At 47.2% G+C, this 24,374-nt stretch overlaps 1 protein-coding gene across 1 annotated transcript in view; it reads left to right on the top strand.

Moving 5' to 3' along the window:
• Positions 1 to 21,753, top strand: part of VWC2 (von Willebrand factor C domain containing 2) — a 91,248-nt gene extending 69,495 nt beyond the window's left edge. The window contains exon 3 of the mRNA XM_081343635.1: positions 21,557 to 21,753. Within this exon, the coding sequence (XP_081199761.1) occupies positions 21,557 to 21,717 (161 nt within the window). The 3' untranslated portion in view covers positions 21,718 to 21,753. The remainder of the gene's footprint in view (positions 1 to 21,556) is intronic.
• The last annotated feature ends 2,621 nt before the right edge of the window (positions 21,754 to 24,374 follow it).

The following is a 24,374-nucleotide window of genomic DNA, read 5'->3' as shown; positions in this document are numbered from 1 at the left end:
AAGGGACGTGTGGGGGAAGTACGGGGGCCGTGTAAACGGAGTACGTACGGCGCCGCGCGGGTCTGATAGAACTGGGCCGGCAACGGGTGCTTGTGAAGCGGCTGAGGGCTGGCTAGGTAGGGGGCGGCGGCGGACGCGGGGAGCTGAGGCGCCGTCCGGTAGGTAGAGGCCGTTATGGGAAGGAGGCGGGAGAAGGGACGTGTGGGGGAAGTACGGGGGCCGTGTAAATGGAGTACGTGCGGCGCCGCACGGGTCTGATAGAACTGGGCCGGCAATGGGTGCTTGTGAAGCGGCTGAGGGCTGGCTAGGAAGGGGGCGGCGGCGGACGCGGGGAGCTGAGGCGCCGTCCGGTAGGTAGAGGCCGTTATGGGAAGGAGGCGGGAGAAGGGACGTGTGGGGGAAGTACGGGGGCCGTGTAAACGGAGTACGTACGGCGCCGCGTGGGTCTGATAGAACTGGGCTGGCAACGGGTGCTTGTGAAGCGGCTGAGGGCTGGCTAGGAAGGGGGCGGCGGCGGCGGACGCAGGGAGCTGAGGCGCTGTCTGGTAGGTAGAGGCCGTTATGGGAAGGAGGCGGGAGAAGGGACGTGTGGGGGAAGTACGGGGGCCGTGTAAATGGAGTACGTGCGGCACCGCGCGGGTCTGATAGAACTGGGCCGGCAATGGGTGCTTGTGAAGCGGCTGAGGGCTGGCTAGGAAGGGGGCGGCGGCGGCGGCGCTGGCGCTTTGCGGGTGGGACAAGGCTCTCGAGAGAGAACATGGCGGAGGCGGAACCGACCCTGCCGCTCGCTGCAGGGGAGAGAAGCCGGGCAAGCGCTGCTCCAGTCCTCGCTCTTCTTCCCTCTCCCGATTTTGCCTTCCTCTCCAAGATAAGTTCGAGCTGTAGGGGAAAGTTAGAGCCCCTTTCCGAGGCCGCCCCTTACTTGGGATTGTTGGGCGAGAAGGCGACGTGGGCACGGAGGAGGAAGTAAGTCGCGCTTTACTCGTCGCTGCGGGGCGGGGAGAAAAAAAGTTCTTGCCGGCCGGACTTGGATGGCGGCAGCGGCCTCAGCTGGGAACCGCAGCCCCGCCTAGTCCGGCTGAGCTGAACCAGCTCAACACAAAGCGATCGGGCCTTTCCTCCCCCCCTTTCCCTCCCCCCTCCCGCTCTAGGGCAGAGATCCCCTTCCTATTGCTTGGGGCCTTTCGTCTCTTTGGCTCGCCAGGGCTGGAGTGGCGAGAGCGAGCGGCAGAGGAGAGATGGTGGGCTCCTGGCTGCCGCTTCTGCTCTGTGCAGTTTTCCAACAGGCCTTTTTGGAGAAGAGGAGGCAGAGGCTTGCGGAGTGTGGATCCAGCCTCCGCCGGCGGCAGAGGCTTGCGGAGCACGGATCCAGCCTCCGCCGGCGGCAGAGGCTTGCGGAGCGCGGATCCAGCCGGCGGCAGAGGCTTGCGGAGCGCGGATCCAGCCAGCGGCAGAGGCTTGCGGAGCGCAGATCCAGCCTCCGCCGGCGGCAAAGGCTTGCGGAGCGCGGATCCAGCCGGCGGCAGAGGCTTGCGGAGCGCGGATCCAGCCTCCGCCGGCGGCAGAGGCTTGCGGAGCGCAGATCCAGCCTCCGCCGGTGGCAGAGGCTCGATCCGCCGTTCTGCAAGCCTCCGCCGCCGGTTAATACCCTGTATTTAGCTCTGGGAAGTGGGGGGAAGGGGGAGAGAGGGGGAGTTTGGGAGGAGGGGGAGGGGGAGCTCCACGGTGCAAAAATAAAGCCCTGCCGCTCTTCGCGTTGCTTGCCCAACTGGCTGTCACGGGACCGCACGGATCGCCTCGCTCCCACCGGCAGCTGATTCCTTCGAGTTTGGTCTCGAGCGATTTTGCATTTTCTCCAGTGCTGAAAGCCACTCGGGGAACTTGAGTTACCGGCTCCCCGATCGCTCTACCCTCATCTTCTCTTCGTTCCCACTTCCCCTTCTGAAGGTTCCTCTCGCCGTCCGTGACTAAAGTCCCACTCCCACCCCCCGCGGCAGGTTGGATCCCCCCAACTATCTTGAGTACCTCCTAGAGCCCCGCGCTGCCCTCCCCCAGGCCACCGCAGCCGGAGAGGACGGCTCTGAAGTTAGATATTCCGCCCGTAAGTCGCAGAGGGACCCCGGGTGTTCATAATTGATCCATAAAAACCTAATACCGAATAAAAGTACGATACATCAATAAAAAGATCCAATTTGATTTCCCCCCCCCCCCGCCACACACACACACACACAGGTTGGAGACCCTCCGACGTGGCTTGGGCACCCAGAGGCTCCCGCTGCCCCCTTTTCTCCACTGAGCGAGAGAGGCAAAACGTGCACCAGCCCTGCCCCCATCCACCTCCACTATGGATGGCTCTGCCAAAAGAAAAGCAGCCGAAGCAAGCCTCCCATTGAGAGAATGGGGCAGTGGAGGCTTGCAGAACGGCGGATCGAGCCGAGGCTTGCAGAACGGCGGATCCCAGCCTCGGCTTATACTTGAGTCAAGAACTTTTTCCAGTTTTTGGGGGTAAAATTAGGGGTCTCGGCTTATACTCGAGTCGGCTTATACTCAAGTATATACGGGTATTCCAGATTAGTAATTTTACTATTCTATTATTCTAAGCAATTATTTAGTTACCTTGTATATCATATTTTACTACTTTAATCTTTACATCTCAAATTCTTAAATTTTAAATTACAATTTCACTTCTATTTTTTATGATTTTACAGCTTGATTCACTCTAGTCAATTGTGACTTTTGTTTTACCAGTCAATGATTGAAATAAAATAATTAATTGAAAGATAAATTGTTTTCTCTTACTGCTAATATATTTAAGAATACTGCTTTAAACATGTTGGAATTGAGCTAAAATAGAAACTTTAAAAGAAGCAAATTGCTCAAGTGCATACATTTTTCAGTGCAACACAATCTGTTAGGTCAGGTCTACATGGAGTCTTCCAGAGCCTCCAATACTAGCCTTAGAGCTCTTGTTTGTATTTTTAATACTTAGGAGGGGGAAAAATATTTCTGATAATTAAAATTGTAGCTAATTAAATTTCAATTCAGTTTGAAGACAATATACTTAAATCAACTTATATCTAGAGATATAGTTGAGTAACATCAGCATATTCATTGTTGTGTTGTGGGTTCTGAAGAGCAGGAAAGACGCCAGGCAGATGAGTACAGAAGAATCATAGCTTTATTGTAAGTCAGACTGAACTGTACTGGGGCTTTTGGGTAACGTTGCACAATATATATAGTCCACATGCTCTGAATAACCAATCAGATTGAACCCATTATTCCCGCCATGTTAACTGCTGCCAGGATTGTCTGGGTTGCTGGAGAACCGTTAGTTCTCCAGCAGCACACGTGATTAAACCCCCCAAAGCTCAGTACATAACATTGATCATACCTCAACCCATGGTAATGAGATCTCACCAGCAGCTTCATGTAGATGTTAAACAAGAGCAGAGAGTACTGAGCATACAAGAGCAAAGGGGGGAGTGGGGGGTGGATCTCTGACTCTGTATCAACACTAATTGGGACCAGTCTTGGAGAAAGGAGCCAGACCAGTGCAGACATGTGCTGCCTAACCCCCCACCCTGCAGCTGATCCAAAAGAATACTATAGTTGATGGTATCAAATGCTGTTGAGAAGTCAAGAAGAGCAAGGATGGTTGCCCCACCACCACCCCGCTGTCGCCAGAATGTCACATCCAGAAGTGTGATCGGTGATGTCCCCTAGCTGGGGAAAGGAGTCCAGAAAGTTTATTTCATCCAGGACCCTCTGAAGCTGCTAAGTAACCACCTTTTCTAAAAGGGAAGATGGGAAACTGGACAAATATTGTCCAGCCAGAGGTGATCAAACAATGGGGTTTTAAGGAGAAAGCAGATCGGGCCTCTTTAAAAGGCTCTGAGAATGTCTCCATTTGCAGTGAGGAATTTATCCATGCATGAACCCACCTGATGGTCACCATCCTGGAGGCTTTCACCAACCAGGAGGAACAAGGGTCTAATTGACAGGTGGTTGCACTGACAGAACCAAGGACCCTGTCCAGTTCCTTAAGTCCAGCAGGATCAAGCCATTCCCAGATCACCAAGCAAGGTTTTTCCTGAGACATCTCACGATGACCTGCACCATGCTTGGGTTCCAACCTGGAATGAATCCAAGTGACTTTATCCATCAGCAAGTTCCTCTGCATAGCCCGCCAAATGATTGTCTGAGTCTCCCTGGTCCAGGAGGGACTGGATGATTTGGTCCAAGGTTGATGGACCAGATGCAATAAAGACAGAAAAATGCCATTTCACCACTCTTATAACCACAAGATAGGCCTTAATGGCACCTCTAAGTCATGTCCATTTGGAGTCATCCTTCATTTTTCTCCAGTTATGCTCTATGCACTTAATCCTTTTCAAAACCTACAGCTCCTCTGTGAATCACCAGGACTAGATAGATTACATCCCAGAGTTCTGAAGGAGCTGGCAAATGTGATATTAGAATCACTGAACTATATATTTCAAAGATCGTGGAACATTGGAGAATGACCAGCAGACTCGAAAAAAGCTGATGTGGTTCTCATCTTCAAAAAAGAAAAGAAATAGATCCAAGAAAGTACAGACTAATCAGCCTGACATAAATATCTTGGAAGAACCTGGAAAAAATAAGCAATGGATCTTTGAACACCTGGAAGCAAGCAAAGCTATTATTAGAAGCCAATATGGGTTTGTCAAAAACAGACCATGCAAACAAATCTTATTACATTCTTTGACAGTGACTAAATTAGTGGACCAGTGAAATGCTGTGGACCTAGTATACTTGGACTTCAATAAGCATTTGACAAAGTAGATCACAATCTGCTGCTTCTTAAGATAGAATAATGTGTATCAGTATCTCCACCAGATGAATTTGTAACTGGTTGACAAACCACACTCAATATGTAATGGAACTACATCTATATAGAAATTAAATTATTATTATTATTATTATTATTATTATTATTATTATTATTATTATTATTATTATTATTATTATTATTATTATTATTATTATCATCATCATCATCATCATCATCATCATCATCATCATTATTATCATTATTATTATTATGAAAGAAATATGCAATTGGGTATTCCACTTAGGTCCAGTATTTTTTAATATCTTCATAAATGATTTAGATGACTGGATAGAAGAGGAATTCATCAAATTTGCAGATGACACCAAGCTTGGGGAAAGAGCCAACACTTTAGAATATAGGCCCAAGATCCAGAAAGATTTTGACAGACTTGAACACTGAGCCCTAGGCAACAAAATGCAATTCAGTGATGAGAAAAGTAGGTTTTGCCAGCCTGTGATGCCAGTCCCCGCTGATGATGCGCCGGAGTGCGTACTTGGTTGTCCTTACCATACGTTCAGCTTGCCCGTTAGTCAATGGGTGGAAGGGTGCGGAGGTGACGTGTCTAATCCAATTCACCTTCAATTCACCTGGAAATCATTAGCAGTAAACTGAGGCCCGTTATCAGACACAATTACATCGGGGAGGCCGTGTGTGGCAAAGAGGGCTCGGAGCACCTGGATTGTCCTTGCTGAGGTCATGTTGGGGACGGGAGCTACCTCCAACCACTTGGAGTGGCTATCCACTACCACTAGGAACAGTTGGCCCTGGAAGGGCCCAGCATAGTCAGTATGAATGCGGGACCAGGGTGTGTGTGTGGCTGTTCTGTACCAGCCTGCTACCGGCCTTGCAGAAAAGGCAACCCCTTTACAGACGGCAAAAGGCTGGAATACGTCTGCCAAATTTATTACAAAAACAAACAAAACATGAAACAAGATACCGGAGCTTTGAAACACTATTGGAGCGGTTGCTTTCAGCAAACCAGCCCTCCCCCAAACATTCCCTTTATAAAGAGTTCAGGGCGTGGCCTCTCTTTGCCTCCTTCTGAGAAGTCCCACAGCCTTCCTCTGCTTGCTCCTACTTGACTGCCTCCTGCGTCGGCCGTCCTTGAACAGGGCCAGCTGTGGGTCATCTTCATCCACACTATCAGGCTCACACAGCTGGGTCTCCACCAGGTAGGAGGGGCCTGGCTGGGGGCTCTGCGGAGCCTCAAAGCCATCATCAGCAAGTTCTTCAACACCCCCCTCCTCCCCCTCATCTGAGTCATCCGACCCAACTGCCGAACCCACAGGCTGACCCTGAATCACAACACTATCCCGCACCGCAGGGCCCTTCCCCCGGGGCTGCCGATCCGGATGCGGTCGGGATGGGAATTGTTCATGAAAAGCAGTCACCAACGCAGGGGCATGAACGGCGGTCGCGTCTTCCCAGGTGAAGTCCTCTGGTCCGTAACCTTTCCATTCAATCAGGTACTGGAAGCGACCTTTCAGCCAACGGGAATCCCTGATGCTGGCGACCTCGTACTCGGGGGTGCTGCCTCCATCACGAGGTCCTGATGGGGGAGGTTCCGCTCAGCGGAGTGGACAAGCCGGTTGCTCGGGGACCAACAGAGACCGATGAAAGACTGGGTACATGCGCAGGGAACGTGGCAGAGTTAAACGATAGGTGACTGGATTGATGACAGCCTCGACTGGGAACGGTCCTAAATATCAGTGATCTAACTTTCTCACCGGCCGTGTTGACGGTAGGTTCCTGGTGGACAACCAGACCCGATCCCCTACCGATAGTGGAGGCGTATCCCGTCTTGACCGATCAGCAAACCTTTTGTAATCGGCCTTGGCCTTCTCTAACTGACGTCGCACCAATCGATGGATCGCCTGTAACTCTGCCATGAAGTCGTTCGCTGCCGGCTCCGGTGAGTCCACGGGAGAAAGGGAAAAACCGGGGGTGATAACCCACATTGGCCAAGAACGGTGTCATCTGTGTGGAGGTGTGCTGTGAATTGTTAAATGCAAACTCAGCTATGGCCAGATAGTCCACCCAATTGTTTTGCTGCAGATTGACGTAGCAGCGCAGATATTGTTCCAGGATACCGATGACCTTCTCGGTTCCCCCGTCAGTTTGAGGATGATGCGCGGACGAGAGGCAAATCTTGATATCCAACACATGCATCAACTCCTGCCAGAAGCGGGCTGTAAACTGGGCCCCCCTATCAGAGACGACTCGATCAGGGAGGCCGTGCAGCTGAAACACCTGCTGAATGAACATACGACTAGTGGCGCGGGCTGACGGTAAGCCGCGACAGGGGATGAAGTGCACCATCTTGGTCAGCATGTCCACCACCACATACACTGTCGTAAAACCAGAGGATGGGGGTAAATCCATCAGAAAGTCCATGGACACAGCCCCCCAGGGTCTTTTGGGTGTTGGCAAGCGCTGCAGTAATCCAGGCAGGGCCCCTGTCGCTGACTTGGCCTGCCTGCATGGGATGCAGGAGGTGACATAGGACTGGACGTCGTGTCGGACTCGGGGCCACCAGAAGGTACGGGAGACCAGGTTCAGGGTCTTGAACAGGCCAAAATGCCCCGCTGCCGGGTTATCGTGACACTGGCTGAGGATGAGTCCCCTGAGTGGCCCTCCCGGAACATAGAGCCGGTCACGATAATACAAGAGTCCATCCGTGACCGTCCAAGGAGAATCTGGCCCCACCTCCTCCTTCTGCTGAGCCACCCACACCTCCTGCTGCTGTGCCTCCCAGATCCGAGCCCGTATATCAACCGGCTCCCGCACCGCAGCAAAAGACTCGACGGGGATTACTGTCCTGGGCAGAAGCTTGTCTTCCACTCGGGAATATTCGGGCTTCCTGGACAGAGCATCCGCTCTTTGATTGTGCCCGCTAGGTATGTACCGAACCCGGAAGTCAAACCTCGCAAAGAAAAGAGACCACCGGATCTGGCGTTGGTTCAAATTCCGAGCGGTCTGCAGGCTTTCCAGATTCTTATGGTCCGTCTGGACCTCGATTTGATGCCGCGCTCCCTCCAGATGATGCCTCCAGGCCTCGAACGCCGCTTTGATGGCCAGCAGCTCCTTCTCCCAGATTGTATAATTGCGCTCCGAAGGGTTCAGTTTTCGTGAATGATACGCGCAAGGGAAGAGGGTACCACTGGGCGTCGTTGCCTGGAGTAACACCGCCCCAATGGCAATGTCGGAGGCGTCCGCCTCCACGACAAACGGCCGTTGCGGGTCAGGATGCTTCAAGATGGGCTCCTTCATGAAGGCTTCCTTCAAAGCCTGGAACGCCTGTTGTTCTGGTGCGTTCCACTGGAACCGAGTCTTCTTCTGCAGGAGCCGGGTGAGGGGGGCTGTCAAGGCAGCAAACCCAGGGATGAAAGTTAGGTAATAGTTGGCAAATCCAAGAAGTCGCTGAACATCCTTCACGCGACGCGGGGGTTGCCAACTCTGCAAAGACTCAACCTTACTCGGCTCCATGGCGATGCCCTCAGGAGTAATGCGGTGACCCAGGAAATCGATGGTCACCCGGTAGAACTGGCACTTCTCCAACTTGGCAAACAGCCGATGTTCTCGGAGTCGCTGCAGGACCTGATGGAGATGCTGATGGTGCACCTCACGCGACGGGGAGTAGATCAGGATGTCGTCCAAGTAGATCACGACAAACTGATCCAACAAATCCCGGAAAATGTCATTCAGGAAATGCTGAAACACAGCGGGGGCGTTGGTCAGGCCAAACGGCATCACCGTGTACTCAAAATGTCCATAGCGAGTACCAAACGCCGTCTTCCACTCATCACCCGGCCGAAACCTGACGAGGTTGTAAGCTCCATGCAGGTCCAGTTTCGTGAAGATCTTAGCCTCCCGGAGTCGGTCCAAGAGTTCGGGGATGAGGGGCAGCGGGTAACGGTTGCGCACCGTGATGGCGTTGAGTTTTCTGTAATTGCAGCAAAGCCGTAATTCGCCCCACTTCTTTTTGACGAAGAGCACGGGTGCGGACACTGGCGAGGACGAGGGCCGGATGAAACCGCGAGCCAAATTCTTCTCCAGAAAGTCCCGCAATGCAGCCAACTCGGGGTCCGACATGGAGTACAAACGCCCCACTGGGAGAGGCGCATCAGGGACTAAATCAATGGGGCAGTCATAGGGCCTGTGCGGGGGTAATTGATCCGCCTCTGTCTCGCTGAACACATCAGCAAAGTCGGACAGTTCGGGAGGCAAGGAAACCCCTGGGAAACCCTCCACCTGGCCGGCACAAATATGGCGGGAGTGGTCCACGCACTGCAAGCTTGGGAAGGTGACCAAGTTCTGTGACCAATAGATCTGTGGGTCATGCGCCCGGAGCCACGCCAGTCCCAAGACCACGGGGAAGTGCAGGTCTGAGGTGATATAGAACTGGATGGCCTCCACATGGGAACTGATGGCCATACATAATGGTTGCGTGGCGGCCGTAATAGGCCCAGACAGGAGCACTCGACCATCGATAGTCTCCACTAACATGGGCGGATCCACCGGGCACTGGGGAACAGCCCATTTGGCCACAAATGCTGAGTCCATAAAGTGGTGGCCCCAGAGTCAATTAAGGCATGGACTGGAATCCCCTCTGGCTTGCCAGGAAGGATCAGACGTGCCTCCAATATCAGATGCCGTGGAGGTCCACAGGCAGCATCAGAAAGACGTCGCTCAGTGTTGTGGGACGCCCGATCTATCACACCGTCTAGATCGGGCTCGGGGCGTTTCCCGACAGAAAAGTAGGGGACTTTCTCAGGGCAGACTCGATCACTGATGTCCGCTGTCGCTTCTTTGGGCAAAAAGCAGCCAAATGTCCAGGGTCCCCACAGTAAAAACACACCCCCCCCAATCGTCGTCTGTTCATTTCAGTCACCGATAGACGAGACCTGGCGGCACCCAGCTCCATTGGCTCCTCCCTTTGAACTGGGGGCTCACGCACAACAGGGGCGGCAGGGGTCTGTGGGGTGGCACGGCGACTCCTTCGCTGCTGCAACCGAGCATCGATCCGCAGGCAGAGATGGATCAGCCCATTCAGGTCTGAGGGAATATCCACACGGGCCAGCTCATCCAACATCTCCTCCGACAATCCATCCTGGAAGGCATCCACGAGCGCAGCCTCATTCCAGGCGGAATCCTGACTAAGCAGCCGGAAATCGCTGATATAGCCCTGTAGGGGGCGTTGACCCTGCCTCAGAGCTTTCAGACGTCGAGTAGCAGTCTGCGTCTTAATAGGGTCCTCATACATCAGACGCATATGATCACAAAACCCCACAAAGTTGTCCAACAATGGGCTAGGTTGAGCCAGCAGAGGCGTGCCCCAACGAGCTGCATCACCCGAAAGAAGGATTAACACAAACCCCACCTTATCCCGGTCAGTGGGGAAATCAGCTGCTCTCACGCTGATAAAGAGCTGGCATTGTCCCAGGAAAGCAGGAAACAGTTCTGGAGTGCCTGTAAATTTATCCGGCATTGCAACTTGGCATTTTCTCCTGGGTGGGGGTGATGGTGGGGGTGCAGCATGAACCTGAGCTTGCAGTTGAGCCACCTGAGCTGCCAGCAAAGTGAGTTGCTGGGTGAGCTGAGCATTCTCAGCACGTAGCTGCTCCATAATATTAGTAAGAGGTGGGAGGCTGAAAGCAAACTGTTCTGTACCAGCCTGCTACCGGCCTTGCAGAAAAGGCAACCCCTTTACAGACGGCAAAAGGCTGGAATACGTCTGCCAAATTTATTACAAAAACAAACAAAACATGAAACAAGATACCGGAGCTTTGAAACACTATCAGAGCGGTTGCTTTCAGCAAACCAGCCCTCCCCCAAACATTCCCTTTATAAAGAGTTCAGGGCGTGGCCTCTCTTTGCCTCCTTCCGAGAAGTCCCACAGCCTTCCTCTGCTTGCTCCTACTTGACTGCCTCCTGCGTCGGCCGTCCTTGAACAGGGCCAGCTGTGGGTCATCTTCATCCACACTATCAGGCTCACACAGCTGGGTCTCCACCAGGTAGGAGGGGCCTGGCTGGGGGCTCTGCGGAGCCTCAAAGCCATCATCAGCAAGTTCTTCAACACCCCCCTCCTCCCCCTCATCTGAGTCATCCGACCCAACTGCCGAACCCACAGGCTGACCCTGAATCACAACAGTGGCCTCCCACCTGTGCACGGGGGTGTGTGGCATCTCTGATCTGGATCTCTGGCATGTGTAACAACCCTTGACCCGTTCCTCAATGTCCTTGTCCAACCATGGCCACCAGAGGTAACTCCTGGCCAGTACCTTCATCCTGACCACCCCTGGATGCCCCTCGTGCAGGGATTCCAACACTCTGCCCCGGACTGCTGTGGGAATGATGACCCTGCTACCCCAAAGGAGGCAACCCCGGTGTGTGGATAGCTCATGTCGCCTGGTGAAGAATGCCTGGAATTCGGGACCCGGGGACTTGTTCTGCCAGCCTGTGCAAACCCACGAGTGTACCCTGCTCGTGATGTTGTCTGAGGCTGTCTTGGCTGCAATGTCCTTGACACGTACTGGGCATTCTGGTAGTTCCTGCAGTGCTAGGATCTGTGTTGCTGGGGCCGGGTCTGGTTCTGGGGTGTCTATGGGTAGCCTACTTAGGCCGTCTGTGTGGCCCATCTCCTTCCCTAGCTTGTGCACAAGCTTGGAATTGTATGCTGCAAGGAAGATGGACCACCGGAGCATTCTGGGAGATAGAATTTGGGGGGTCTGCTTGTCTGCTGTGAACAGGCCAAGCAGTGGTTTGTGATCTGTGTAAATTGTGAACTCCCTGCCTTATAGATAATCATGGAACTTTTTTACCCCTACCACTATTGCCAGGGCTTCCTTATCTATTTGGGCGTAGTTCCTCTCTGCTCCAGACAGCGTTCTGGAATAATAGGTGATTGGAATTTGGGCCCCTGAAGGTTCCAGGTGGCTTAGGACAGTGCCCACGCCGTAAGGGGACGCATCGCATGCGATGCAAATGGGCTTGGACTCTATAAAATGTGTTACTGTGGATTTGTCTGACAGGAGCACTTTTAAGGCTCTGAAACTCTGATCGTGGATGGGGGTCCAGGTCCATGCTGCCTTCTTGTCCAATAACCTGTGTAATGGTTCTGCTATTGCTGCCTTGTGTGGAAGGAAGGTGTGGTAGAAATTGAGCAGACCCAGGAAATGCCTGTAGCTCTGCTTTGTTCCTAGGCATGGGTGCCAGCTTGATTGCCCTTACCTTGGACTCTGTATGGTGGACTCCCTTGGCATCTATCCTGAACCCAAGAAATTCCGTGGAAGGGACACCTATGCTGCACTTTTCCCTTTTCAATTTGAGGCCAGCAGCACGCAGCCTGGTTAGGACTTCCCTAAGCCTACCTGCCAGTTCCTCAGCTGATGCTCCTGCAATCAGGATGTTATCGAAATAAGGGCAGACTCCTGGGATGCCCTTGAGGTTTTTTTCCATGATTTCCTGGAAAATTCCAGGGGCTACGCTGATACCAAACTGCAGCCTGTTCACCCTGAAAGCTCCCCTGTGAGTCACTATTGTCTGAATGTCAGCCGTTGCCCGGGTAACCGTGAGCTGTTGGTACGCCTGCGCAAGATCGAGCTTTGCAAAGATGGCGCCGCCTTGGAGGGAAGCGAGAACGTGGCTGACTGTGGGAACCGGGTAAGCGTGTGGGTTTAGGGCACGGTACACCGAGCACTTGTAGTTGGCGCAAATCCTCACCTCCCCATTGGATTTCAGTGGGGTGACTATCGGGGTCTCCCACTCTCCCCCATCTATGGGCTCTAAGATTCCCTGGCCCACCAGCTTGTCCAGTTCGCTCTCGATTTTCTGTTTGAGTGCGAAAGGGACTCGCCGCGGCCTGACCCTAATGGGGGGGACGCTCGGGTTCAACTTGAATGCGATAAGGGGCCCTGTGTACTTCCCCAGCTTCCCATCGAAGACGTCTGCAAACTCCTTGCAGACAGCCTTGATGGATTCTCCCTGGATCCAGTGGATCCCCGTGACCGCGATTCCCAGGGCCTCAAACCAGTCTAGGCCGACTAGACTGGCTCTCCGGCCCTCTACCACCACTACATCCAGGTGCTCCTCGCGACTCTTAAACCCCACGGAAAGGGTGGCCTCCCCCCTTACCTTGACCGGCGTGTTTTGGAAGTCGGTCAGCGCTAATTTTGAGGGCCGTAATTGAATCCGCTGCTTGCTCCGGCTGTTAATGTAATTAAAGGTCTCATCGGAGATGATGGAGACCACAGAGCCGGAGTCAAGTTCCATGTTGCAGGGAACGCCCTGCAAGCAGATTGTTAATCTAATTTTGGGTCTGAGCAGCCGGCGGCTACCTGTGTGGTGTATGCCCAGCCGGCTCTTGACATAGCCAATTTTAATTTGTATCAGGGCCCCAGTACCTCTCAACGGCGACTCCTCCCGGCACAGCTCATGGATCTCCTCTCGGGGGCGGCGGCTACGACAGACCGCGGCTATGTGGCCTGTCTTCTTGCAGGCCCGACACGTGGCCGACTGGAACTTACAGAGGCTGTGCACATGGTTTCTGCCGCAGCCTGCACAGTTCTGCGAGTTGTTGGCCAGCTTGGGCTTGTCCAGGTGCCCACCTCATTGGTCGGGGGTTGACGTCTGCCGGATGAGGTCGATGCTTTGTTCGTCCTCCTCGTCCTCAGCTGAGGTGACTTGCTGGTGGATGCTGGCCGTCTGGCTGCCGGTTCTGGACTCCTGGACAGCCTGGACAGCCCCGCAGGCTGCTTCGTGGGCCAGGATTGCGCCCTGGGCCTCCTGGAGCGAGATCTCGTCTTTCGCGAACAGGTGCTCCTGCAGCCTCATGTCTCGTAGGCCGCAAACCAGCCTGTCACGTAGCCGCTCCTCCAGGTTCGAAAATTTGCAGGCGACGGTGGCTTCTCGCAGGGCGGCGATGTATTCGGCCCCGGACTCATCAGGACATTGGTCCCTCTTCTCAAACTGTGACCTCAAAGCCAGTTTGGACATGCGGGGCCGGAAATTGGTGTTTAGCTTGGTGACGAGGTCCCGGTAAGAGACGGTATCTATGGCCTCCGGGGCAAACAGGTTTGCGGCAACCTCGAGGAGTGCGGGTCCACCTATGCAGAGCATGGCAGCTGCCTTTGAGCCGTCCTCCGAGATCTGGTTAAACCTCATGTACAGCTCGGCGTGCAACAGGTACCGGGCCCATTTTTCCGGGTGGCGGGTGTCGAACTCGCGGGGTTGCCCTGTTCGTGCCATCGCTGTTCCATTGGCTGCTGTGGCGTGTAGTTCCATTGCTTGTTGCGGTGGCCGGAGCCAGTCTCGGGTCTCTCATGGTGGCCGGTTGCGGTGGCTGGCGGTCGCGTTGGGGGAAAAGGAAAAGATTCCTCCTTTTCTTCAGCGCGCGGTGCGTTTCCCTAGTGACTTCAGCTCTTCTGTCGGCAGAATCCCACCTTCGTCGCCACTGTAATGTAGTGGGTCTGACGCAAGGAAGAGACGCCAGCCAGAGTACATGTTCAGCTCTTTATTGTGGGGGGTTCGTACTGGAGAACAAGGGCTACCTGGCCTCCTTATATAACTGGCTAGGTAGGCGGCTAGCCAATGGGGTTGGCCCTAGGTTTCCCACTGAAACTGGGTTTCCCGCCAAAACCGTCCAGGCCAACACCCCCTGGTGGCTGCTGCTATGCAGATGCCTGCACCTGGATACATAACAGTAGTACCTGGCTCAACAATAGTAACTGTGAGAGGGGTCAAGGTATCATAGTGAAAACCACTTAAATATGAGCCAGCAGTGTGTTACAGCTACCAATGCAGTGTAGGCTGCATGAAAAGAGGAAGAGTATCAAGATCACATGAAGTATTAGTACTACTATATAGTGTCTTGGTAAGGCTACACTTGAAATACTGCATCCAATTTTGATCATCACAGTACAAAAAAGATGCTGAGACACTAGAAAGAATGCAGAGAAGAACTGGGTATGTCTAGTCTAACAAAGAAAAGGACTAGGGGTGACATCATAGTCTTCCAATATTTGAGAGGCTGTCAAAGAAAAGAGAGGGACAACCTATTCTCCAAAGCATCTGAAGGTAGGACAAGAAGGAATGGATGGAAACTAATCAAGAAGTGAACCAACCTAGAAATAAGGAGCAGCTTCCTAATAGCTAAAACAATTAATCAGGGAACAGATTGCTTTCAAAAGTTGTGGATGCTCCATCACTGGAAGTTTTTAAGAAGAGACTAGACAGCTATTTGTCTGAAATGGTATAGGCTGTCTTGCTTGAGCAGAGGATTAGACTAGAACAGACATGTCAAACACAAGGCCCAGGGGCCGGATCAGGCCCACAAAGTGGTTTCATGTGGCCTGCAAACCCATCCTGGAAACAGTGAGGGAATGGCTCCCACTGCCTTGGCCCTGGCCCAGGCCAGCGGGGAGCCAATGTACAATTTCATGGTGGCCATCTATGCTGAAACGCATTTAGTCTTAGCTCTACAAGGCCGTCTGGAAACAGTGAGGGACCAGCCCCTGCTGTGTTGGCCCCGCCCACTGGGCGCACGCTGGGAAGGTATCACCCTTTGTGAGGAATGAAGAAATGCAGCATTGCCTGGAAGTGGCCAGCCCATGGCCCTGCCTACTTCAGGCAGGCTAGGGGCTGGTCAGCATTGCGCTTCTCTTCAGATTCATGCCACCCAGCTCAGCCTCTCAGCACTGTGAGGAGAGCACCCCGCTACCTGCCAAAACCAGGCAGGCTGGGGGCTGGGCAGCATTGTGCAGGTAACACCAACTCTCATGCTGCTCATGGCATCCCCTCCCCCAGAGCCTACCAAGCCAGATATATGAAGTAGGTGAGGGCCATGTGCTGGCCACTTCCAGGTGATGGCGCATTTCTTCATTACTCACAAAGGATGACACTTCCCCAGCTGCATTTCTTGCCTGTTTTTCTCCCTCCCTCATCTCAAATATTTTCCCACCACTCAAAAGAAGGAAGGAAATAGAAGGAGGGTCTGAGGGAAGTCCTACCTTAGTCCTTCACTGCTGCCCTTTCACCATCCCCTTGCCCCCTCCTCCTGGCCTATCCTGGGGGGGGGTTCCATCCTATTGCTAAGGAAGCTTTGGATACAAAGCCAGGTCTCCTCACATGGAGAGGGAGTGGGCCTCCCTCTTGACTTTGCTGTCATACCTATCATGAGCAACATGGCTAAGGAGAGGAGGTAAGTGCAGCTGGGCGCACCCTTGGGGAAGTGGGGCTGGGCTTAGTGCCATGGGTGCTTGAGGGCTGGACTGTGCATTTGACCTCTGCGCCATTGTCCAACCTCCCACACACACATGCCTGAGAGGAACAGTGAGGCTCTTCCAGTGGACTATGCCTTGGCACTTACCCCAGTCCCATCTCCTTCTGCCAGAGACCCTCAGATCTGTCCCACTCCTGCCCAGCCCCCCATAGGTACCCTTCATGCAAATGATGTAGAGCTGGCCATGCCCACCCAGTAGGCCACACACACTCCAGCCATGCCCACCCAGTAGGCCATGCCAACCCTGGCCACACCCATCCGGCCCCCAAGGGCAGCTGCAATGCTGATGCAGCCCTCAATGAAATTGAGTTTGCCACCCTTGGACTAGACGACCTCAAGGTCTTGTCCAAATTTGTTATTTTTTTTACTTCCTAAAATATCCACTTCATCATTAATTTGTTGAACTTCTGTAAAGTACCCTATAGTAATTACTAACTTCTTTAATCTTCTCTTTTCTCTGTACAAACCTTTTTTTATTCTCTCTTCAAATTCAACTAGCTCAATTTTAACTGATTTCACCTGTCTGAGATGGTATAGGTTCTCCTGCTTGACCAGGGGGCTGGAATAGAAGTCCTCCAAGGTCCCTTCCAGCTCTATTGTATTCTAAGTGGATCTTATATGCTGCTGCATAAAATCTAGCCATATGCACAGTAATAAATGGTAGTTCATGTATAATCAGCATCTGAGCAACCAGGATATTTGCTGATCAAAGGAAGATTGACTCTGATTCAAATGTTTTTATAAAAGGAGAGTATATTTTGTGATTTCCATATCTCTAGAATCAAAAAGGTAGAGTGTTTCATTCAATGCTTCTTTTCTCTATTTGCCATCTGGAGGAGAGAACATGGCACTGGATGAGAGACAAAGCTTTCTGACCACTTGATGTTACTAGCTTTGTGAGATAGCCAGCAACAATGATAATACAGGTAGTTCTGGTTTAGCAACTGCAACTAATTCAGGTAAAATAGTCACCAAGCAACATGATCACAAAGCAAACCATATGAAGACTATAGAGTCTTCATAGACTATAGAGTCTTCATAGACTATAGAGTCTATGAAGACTCTAAATAAAATTCTCTTGTGCATTAGTGGCAACAATATTTTCACTCATGGCATGTATTGTCAGGTGCAGAAAATTGTATGTAAGTGTACATTTTGGTTGAAAATTTTTTTTTACTATTATTATTGTCATATTTGCAAACAGTTGCTTAATGAGGCAGTTGCTAAATGAGGGGTTGTTTCACCTGATCATTCCATTCTTGAGAACCAAAGATATAGAGAAACCCAGACTTAGGAGTTTAAACAGCCTTAATCCAGATAGCTCTGATACAAATACTACACATGAAAATGGAGGGAGACCCACTTGATGATCTAAAAGCGTTGATATAAAAGCCTCTTTGGCAAAGGAAGAAAGCTAGAATAAGATTGAAGATTGGGGATTTGATTTATTAAAGGGGAGTCTACCTTGTCAATTACAGGGTTAAAAGGGGAATGGGTTATTAGATTTAAAATAGTGGGAAATTAGTGGGAAATAAGGCTCTGATTTGTATAATATTGAAAAATGAGGATTGAAAGGGAAATAAAAGTTAACTATCAGGAATATGTTTGACTTACTGATTAATCCAGGCAATATGTATAATTGCTATGATCTACTAAAAGGGGATATTTTATTATTAACTAGAAAATTTAGTATGGTGGGAAATAGAAAATCTTTAGGAAATAGAATAAGATTAAATTTAAACAGGTAAAATGTGTATTTTGGATATTAATAGTTTCTTATGAAGTGAGATAAGGGAAACCTTGGTTACCTAGAGCTTGAAAATAATGGATTTTAAAGGTTGATTGGAATATTGGTGAGAATTTTAAAATTAAGTAAAAATTAATAACAGGACATGGATTGTTATACCCAGATTAATTAAAATATGTATAAGCTAAAATGCATTGATAAATGTAACAATGATGTTTTTATTGAGTTGATTTAATCAGAAATGTACTAGCTTGATTAAGGGAAAATGAAGAAGAAATATTTGATGATGTAACCTGAGATGGGTACTAAAGTTTATGTTACTGAATTATTGTTTAACCCTGCCACCCTGTTGCTTTTCAAATAGGTAAAGGTAAAGGTTCCACTGCACATGCGTGCTAGTTGTTTCCAACTCTAGGGGCCGGTGCTCATCTCCATTTCAAAGCCGAAGAGCCAGCGTTTGTCCAAGGATGTTTCTGTGGTCATGTGGCTGGCATGACTAGACGCCAAAGGTGTACAGAACGCTGTTACCCTCCCACCATAGTGGTCCCTATTTTTATACTTGCATTTTTACGTGCTTTCGAACTGCTAGGTTGGCAGAAGCTGGGACGAGTAACAGGCGCTCACTCTGCTATGCGGCACTCGGGATTTGACCCGCCAAACTGCCGATCTTCTGATCGACAAGCTCAGCGTCCTAACCCACTAAGCTAAATGTAAAATTGGAAAACCAATATTATAAAAAATATTATAAAAGCACCCAGCCTCAGATAGAGCCTCTTTCCCCCTTATTAGAATTTATTATAATTTAATATTCAGATAGCAATAAAGATCAGAAAGGAAGGAGAAAGATGGGTGAGAGTGAGGATGTTAAAGAAAAAAAATCAGTGACATGACCTTTTTCATTGCAGTAGAGTACAAAATTAAGTTACATCCTCAACTTTTTACTTTACAACTCTTCTAGATAAAAGTCATTTCAATAACAACTAAGTTAATTGTCACAGCCTGAAATCAAAGTTTCATTTTGTGTGTGTGTGTTTTGAGGTAAAGTCCCACTTAAGTATGAGCCAATGGTGAACTGCAGCTGCCAAAAAATGCAGTCCTAGGTTGCATTAACAGGGATAGTATCAGGATCAGGTGAAGTTTACTACAGCTTTATACTGTTTTTTAAGATCACACTTGGAATACTGTATCCAGTGTTGGTTACTGCGACACAGAAAAAATGTTGAGACTCTAGAAAAAATACAGAGAAAAGCAACAACAAGTAGGGGACTGGAGACCAAAATGTTTGACAGTTACAAGAACTGGGTACATCTAGTCTAACAAAGAAAATTAAGGGTGACATGGTAGCAGTCTTCCAATATTTGAGAGGTTGTCACAGAGAAGATGAGCAGCCTATCTTCCAAAGCACCTGAGGACAAGACAGATGGAAATTTATCAGGGAGAGAAATAACCTAAAAGTAAGGAGAAATTTCCTGACAGTGACAAAATTAACCAGTGGAATGGCTTGCCTCTAGAAGTATTTAAGAAGACATTGACAGTCATTTGTCTGGAATGGTATAGCATCTCCTGCTTGAGTAAGGCATTGGACTAGAAGAACTGCAATGTCCCTTCCAATTTTGTTATTCTGTATTCTGAAAATTCAACAAAGGTAGCACTTAGCAATAGCACTTAGACTTATATACCAGTTCAGGGTGCGTTACAGCCCTCTCTAAGTGGTTTACAGAGTTAACAATCTCAGGCCTTATTTTACCAGCCTCAGAAGGATGGAAGGCAGAGTCAATCCTGAGCCAGTGAGACTCGAACTTCCAAATTGATGGCAGTCAGCAGTCAATAGAATTAACCTGCAATACTGCATTTTAACCACTTCACCACCACAGCTCCTCCCTTAGAACTGGAACAAGATCAAAGTAAAATGTAAAGAAATAATTATAAGGGTTTAGAATTAATTGAAATAAAAAATGTTAAAAGTTTGAATTATAAAATTTAAAATGGATTAAGGAATATTTTGAATATTTATTTCAAAGTACTTGAATTTAATTAAACAAATATCTTCATGGGAAAGTAGACTTTCTTAAGAGGGTTAATTGGTGGATTAGGAAAGAAAATGAGTGTCAACTGAGCAAATCTGGATTTTCCCAGAGACTATACAAAGGATGATGTACAAATCTGAAAATAATATTTATTTACCAATAAAATTTATATAACTTTCCATTTTACAAATATTATTGTGGCATCTATTCAGAGAAATTTTATTTTATTTGAAGGGAGAAGGGAAAAAGATTTACAAATACAGAATAAAAGAAAGGATAAATATAAATCTGAAGAATTTGCAATATAAATGAGTGAGACAGAAACAATAATTCAAGAAATGAAAAAAGATTTAGACAATATGACATTACTGGATTTAAATGGAAAAAGGATTTTGCCTGAGATGGAGAATAGCTATAGAGCAATCTAGTGAAGAAAGAAAGGATAGTGTTATTGAAACCCTAAAAAAATTTTCAGAATGAGAAGAAAACATGGATGTAGAAGTGAATAAGATACACAGAATTAATAGGGGGAAAAATGAAAAGTTAAGACCTGTACCTTGTAGATCTTATCAGGAAGAAGACAAGAAACCAGTTTCTAAAAAAACATCTTAACATTAAGCTAGGGTATCAGAATAAGGGGGAAAAAATTTGATCAGGGATAATAAATCCTTTATAAAACATCAGAAACCTTTTGTGAAGTTTTCTGCTGAAAATGAATAGAAATGACTTGATGATTTTTGGATTTGCCTATTGAAAAGGGTTAACTATGGGAAGAAGCCATAATGTAATGTAATCGTAGAGGATGGAATGATACTAAGTTTGTTTGTAACTCTGCTAAAGATCAAAAGTCATTTTAAAAAATATCTTTCCTTTGCCCTTTTTAAATTTTTCTGCACTTTCTTTTCTTTCTTAATCTCATTTTCTGTATTTTTTCATATTTTTCTTGTGTAAAAAAAGTCTACATAAATTTGCCCAATTTTCCCCAAACCTCATTTTTAGTTTTTCATTTATCACCATTTTTCTTACATCATTTTTCTTTTGTTTAATTTCAGAAATTTCTTTCTGTTTATTAATTCATGCTATTCACATTTACTCCTTTTACACAGTCATAGTCTTTCATATGCTCTGATCATCAAGAAGCAAGGCCATGGATAATGATCACTGATGCTGCTGTGGTTAAAAATATCATATGATATTTTTAATAAAATAAAAATAGGTTACTAATTGAGTCAGTATTTAGATGTCAATTGAGTGAATATTTAGACCACTATGTCAATAAACACCTACTTCTCACACTATTGTACACAAGTTAGGATTTCTAAACTAGAGATGGTCTTGCAAGCTAGCATATTGTTGCTTGCATCTTTTCAACAAGGAAATATATGGAAAACTAATATACATTTGGAGACACCTCATGCTAAATCATATGTAGAAATAATTTCATTACTGTTTTAGTGTACTGTGTATTCATCTTTACAACTTTCTGACATAGGTCAAGCAGAAAGCGATCAACGTAAGGGCACACAGTGAGGTTTTGGACATGAAAAGGATTTCAATTCACCTATCTATATATGCCAGCCAATCTCATGGAATCAGGGTCATATGAAACACCTCTTTTTTTTCTATTTTAGGGCCAAATTGTTTTGCTGAGACCATGGTTATTCCAGCAGGTCGAGAAGTGAAGACAGATGAATGTACTATATGCCACTGTACTTACGAAGAAATTACTTGGAGAATTGAACGACAAGCTATGTGTACCAGACACGAATGCAAGCAAATTCAGATCTATTAATCTAGGGACTCAGGATACTTTTATAAAATATTTAAATCCACCAGATGTTTTGGTAAAAAGCAGTCAATTTCAAGGGACATTTTGTTGAAGATTAAGCAGGCAGCAGATTTTGTTTTCGACAGGAAGAAATATATATGTCAACATTTACACTTAAAATAGTTATGTCATTGTGTTATATTTCCAAGTGAGTACTTTACAATAGAATCACAGATTATATTATTTCTATAGTTCCATTAGTTTAAATTTAATGTTTTATATAGATACTAATTAAAGTAACATAAATGGTTGACTGTCTTCTTGCATAACTGACCATGCATAAAATAATGTTTGTTATATTATATAGACTATTTTTATGAAGGAACAACAACAGGCTTAGAAAAGGTAAAAAATAGATAATATTATAACCACTTAAATTTGCAAAGAGTTGTTATTGACTTTAGTAATTTTCATCTGCACAGAAATATGCACACAATATGTGCCAATATTACTTTACTGTTGACATACACTGGCATGAACATACGGTAATCTGAGAGTAACTGGGCTACTTCATAATCTGCTGCCTAATTTTTACATTCTGTTATAAGAAAATTAGTCTCCCATCAATAGTCTGGAAATATAAGTTGTGAATTTTCTGTGGTTAAGCATTTAATGCATATGAATAAATCATATAATTTATGTTTATTCTATTTTAACTTAATTGAAATTACTTTTCCTGATAGGCAAATAATATCTGACAAAACATTGTAAAGTTTAGAGCCTTGGTGGAGCAGTGGGCTAATGCCTCCTTAAGTAACGCCAGCTGCCTGCAATTAGTGCAGGTTCGCATCCCACCAGGCTCAAGGTTGACTCAGCCTTCCATCCTTCCGAGGTAGGTAAAATGAGGACCCAGATTGTTGGGGGCAATTAAGCTGACTTTGTAATAATGCCGCTTGGGGGTGTGTGTGAAAGCCCTAATAAGCAGGCATATACATAGAATGAAGGCTACTGCTAAGCTTGTAAGCCGCCCTGAGTCTTCGGAGAAGGGCGGGATATAAATGGAATTAAAATAAAAAAAATAAATAAAGTATATAACACATGGCATTCCTACCTAATATGTAATAGTAATAACAATAGCACTTAGACTTATATACTGCTTCACAGTGCTTTACAGAACTCTTTTAAGTGGTTTACAGAGTCAGCATATTGCTCCCAACAATCTGGGCCTTCATTTTACTGACCTCGGGAGGATGGAAGACTGAGACAATCTTGAGCCAATGAGAATCAAACTGCTGAACTGCCAGCGGCAGCAATCAGCAGAATTATCCTACAATACTGCATTCTAACCACTGCTCCACCATGGCTCTTTATAAATTATTTGTGAAAAGACAGATTGTCAATCATGTTCAAGTCAAGTGCTCTTATGACATCATTTTCAAGAATCCAAGACAGAATGAAAAATATTACAGTTTTTATGTTAGAAAATTAAATGCTGGAAAATCCTGGCATCTCTTGATCTATAAAAATGACCTTTTTAAAATAAACCCCAATAAGGAGAATTTTTAAGCATTTAATTAATTTAGGCATCTTTCCCAAATATCTCAAAATAATTTACTGTTATTAAGACCGTTAAACTTGTTAAGATTAGTATTTCTTTTCAATTTAAAGGCTAAAGAACTGATATAATTCCAGTGAGAAATAGCACTTTTCAAATATACCTCAGCTCTTGACAAAGAAGTGGAAAACATTTGTTTTATGTTTGTTTATTAATTAGCCTCCTCATAAATGTTTGTTTCATAAATAAATTTACATTCAGTATTTTGAATATTTTTGAAAATACTAAGGTGTTTTATTTATTGTATTTTTATGATGAAACAATGACACAAATTTTTCAAACAACTTATCTTACAAATTCCAACATTATGTTAAAAGAATGCAATAATAGCAACAGATAATTTTTCTATTACCTTCCTGAGGGGAGAATCATCTTAAATTCAACATTTTCTTCCTCTTAAGTAAATATAAGTGTCATGGTTCTGATTAATGAGACCGTTCAAACAACATTCAAGCATTGTTTTATCTAAAAGTCTATAATAATGAAACGAAGCATCGGCACTCATGAATGGATGCCAGAATCTGAATTCTCCTCCCCTTGACCCCCACATCATACAGAATTTCCCTCCCTTATTTATATGTCATGAATCACATTTACCAGTTAATTCAACACACAAAGTTTCACTTCCCTTGTGAAGCGGCTCCTTTGTCAAAACATCCAGGTTGCATTTCTCCCATGTTTTAGTGATTCAAAACCCAACAGTTAAAGCAAAAGGCTGCCTCTTATATTGTCAGTGCAAAAACATGTCAATGTTTGCAGCATTGACATCCGCCCCCCCTTGCAAAAAGGACAGATCCTGTAATGTAAATAAAACACAAGTTAGGGGCTGGCTTTTGGTTTGTTGGGGTGTTTCTCATAAAACCTTTTGATAAGTCTGTCAGCTTTCACATTGCTAGACTTCACCCAAATGGCTTCAGACAATGGGTATCCCTTCCATTGTACTAGGTACTGTAATTTTCCCTTAAAGATTCTAGAGTCAAGAATATGTTTCACTTCATAATGGGTCTGACCCGCTACTACAAGGGGTCCAGGTGCCTTCTTAGGGGGAGGTCTTAAAGTGGAGGCC

This window comes from Vipera berus, assembly GCF_964194415.1.
Source record: "Vipera berus genome assembly, chromosome: Z".
Taxonomy (NCBI): Eukaryota; Metazoa; Chordata; class Lepidosauria; order Squamata; family Viperidae; genus Vipera; species Vipera berus.
This window is presented reverse-complemented; position numbering and strand designations above follow the sequence as displayed.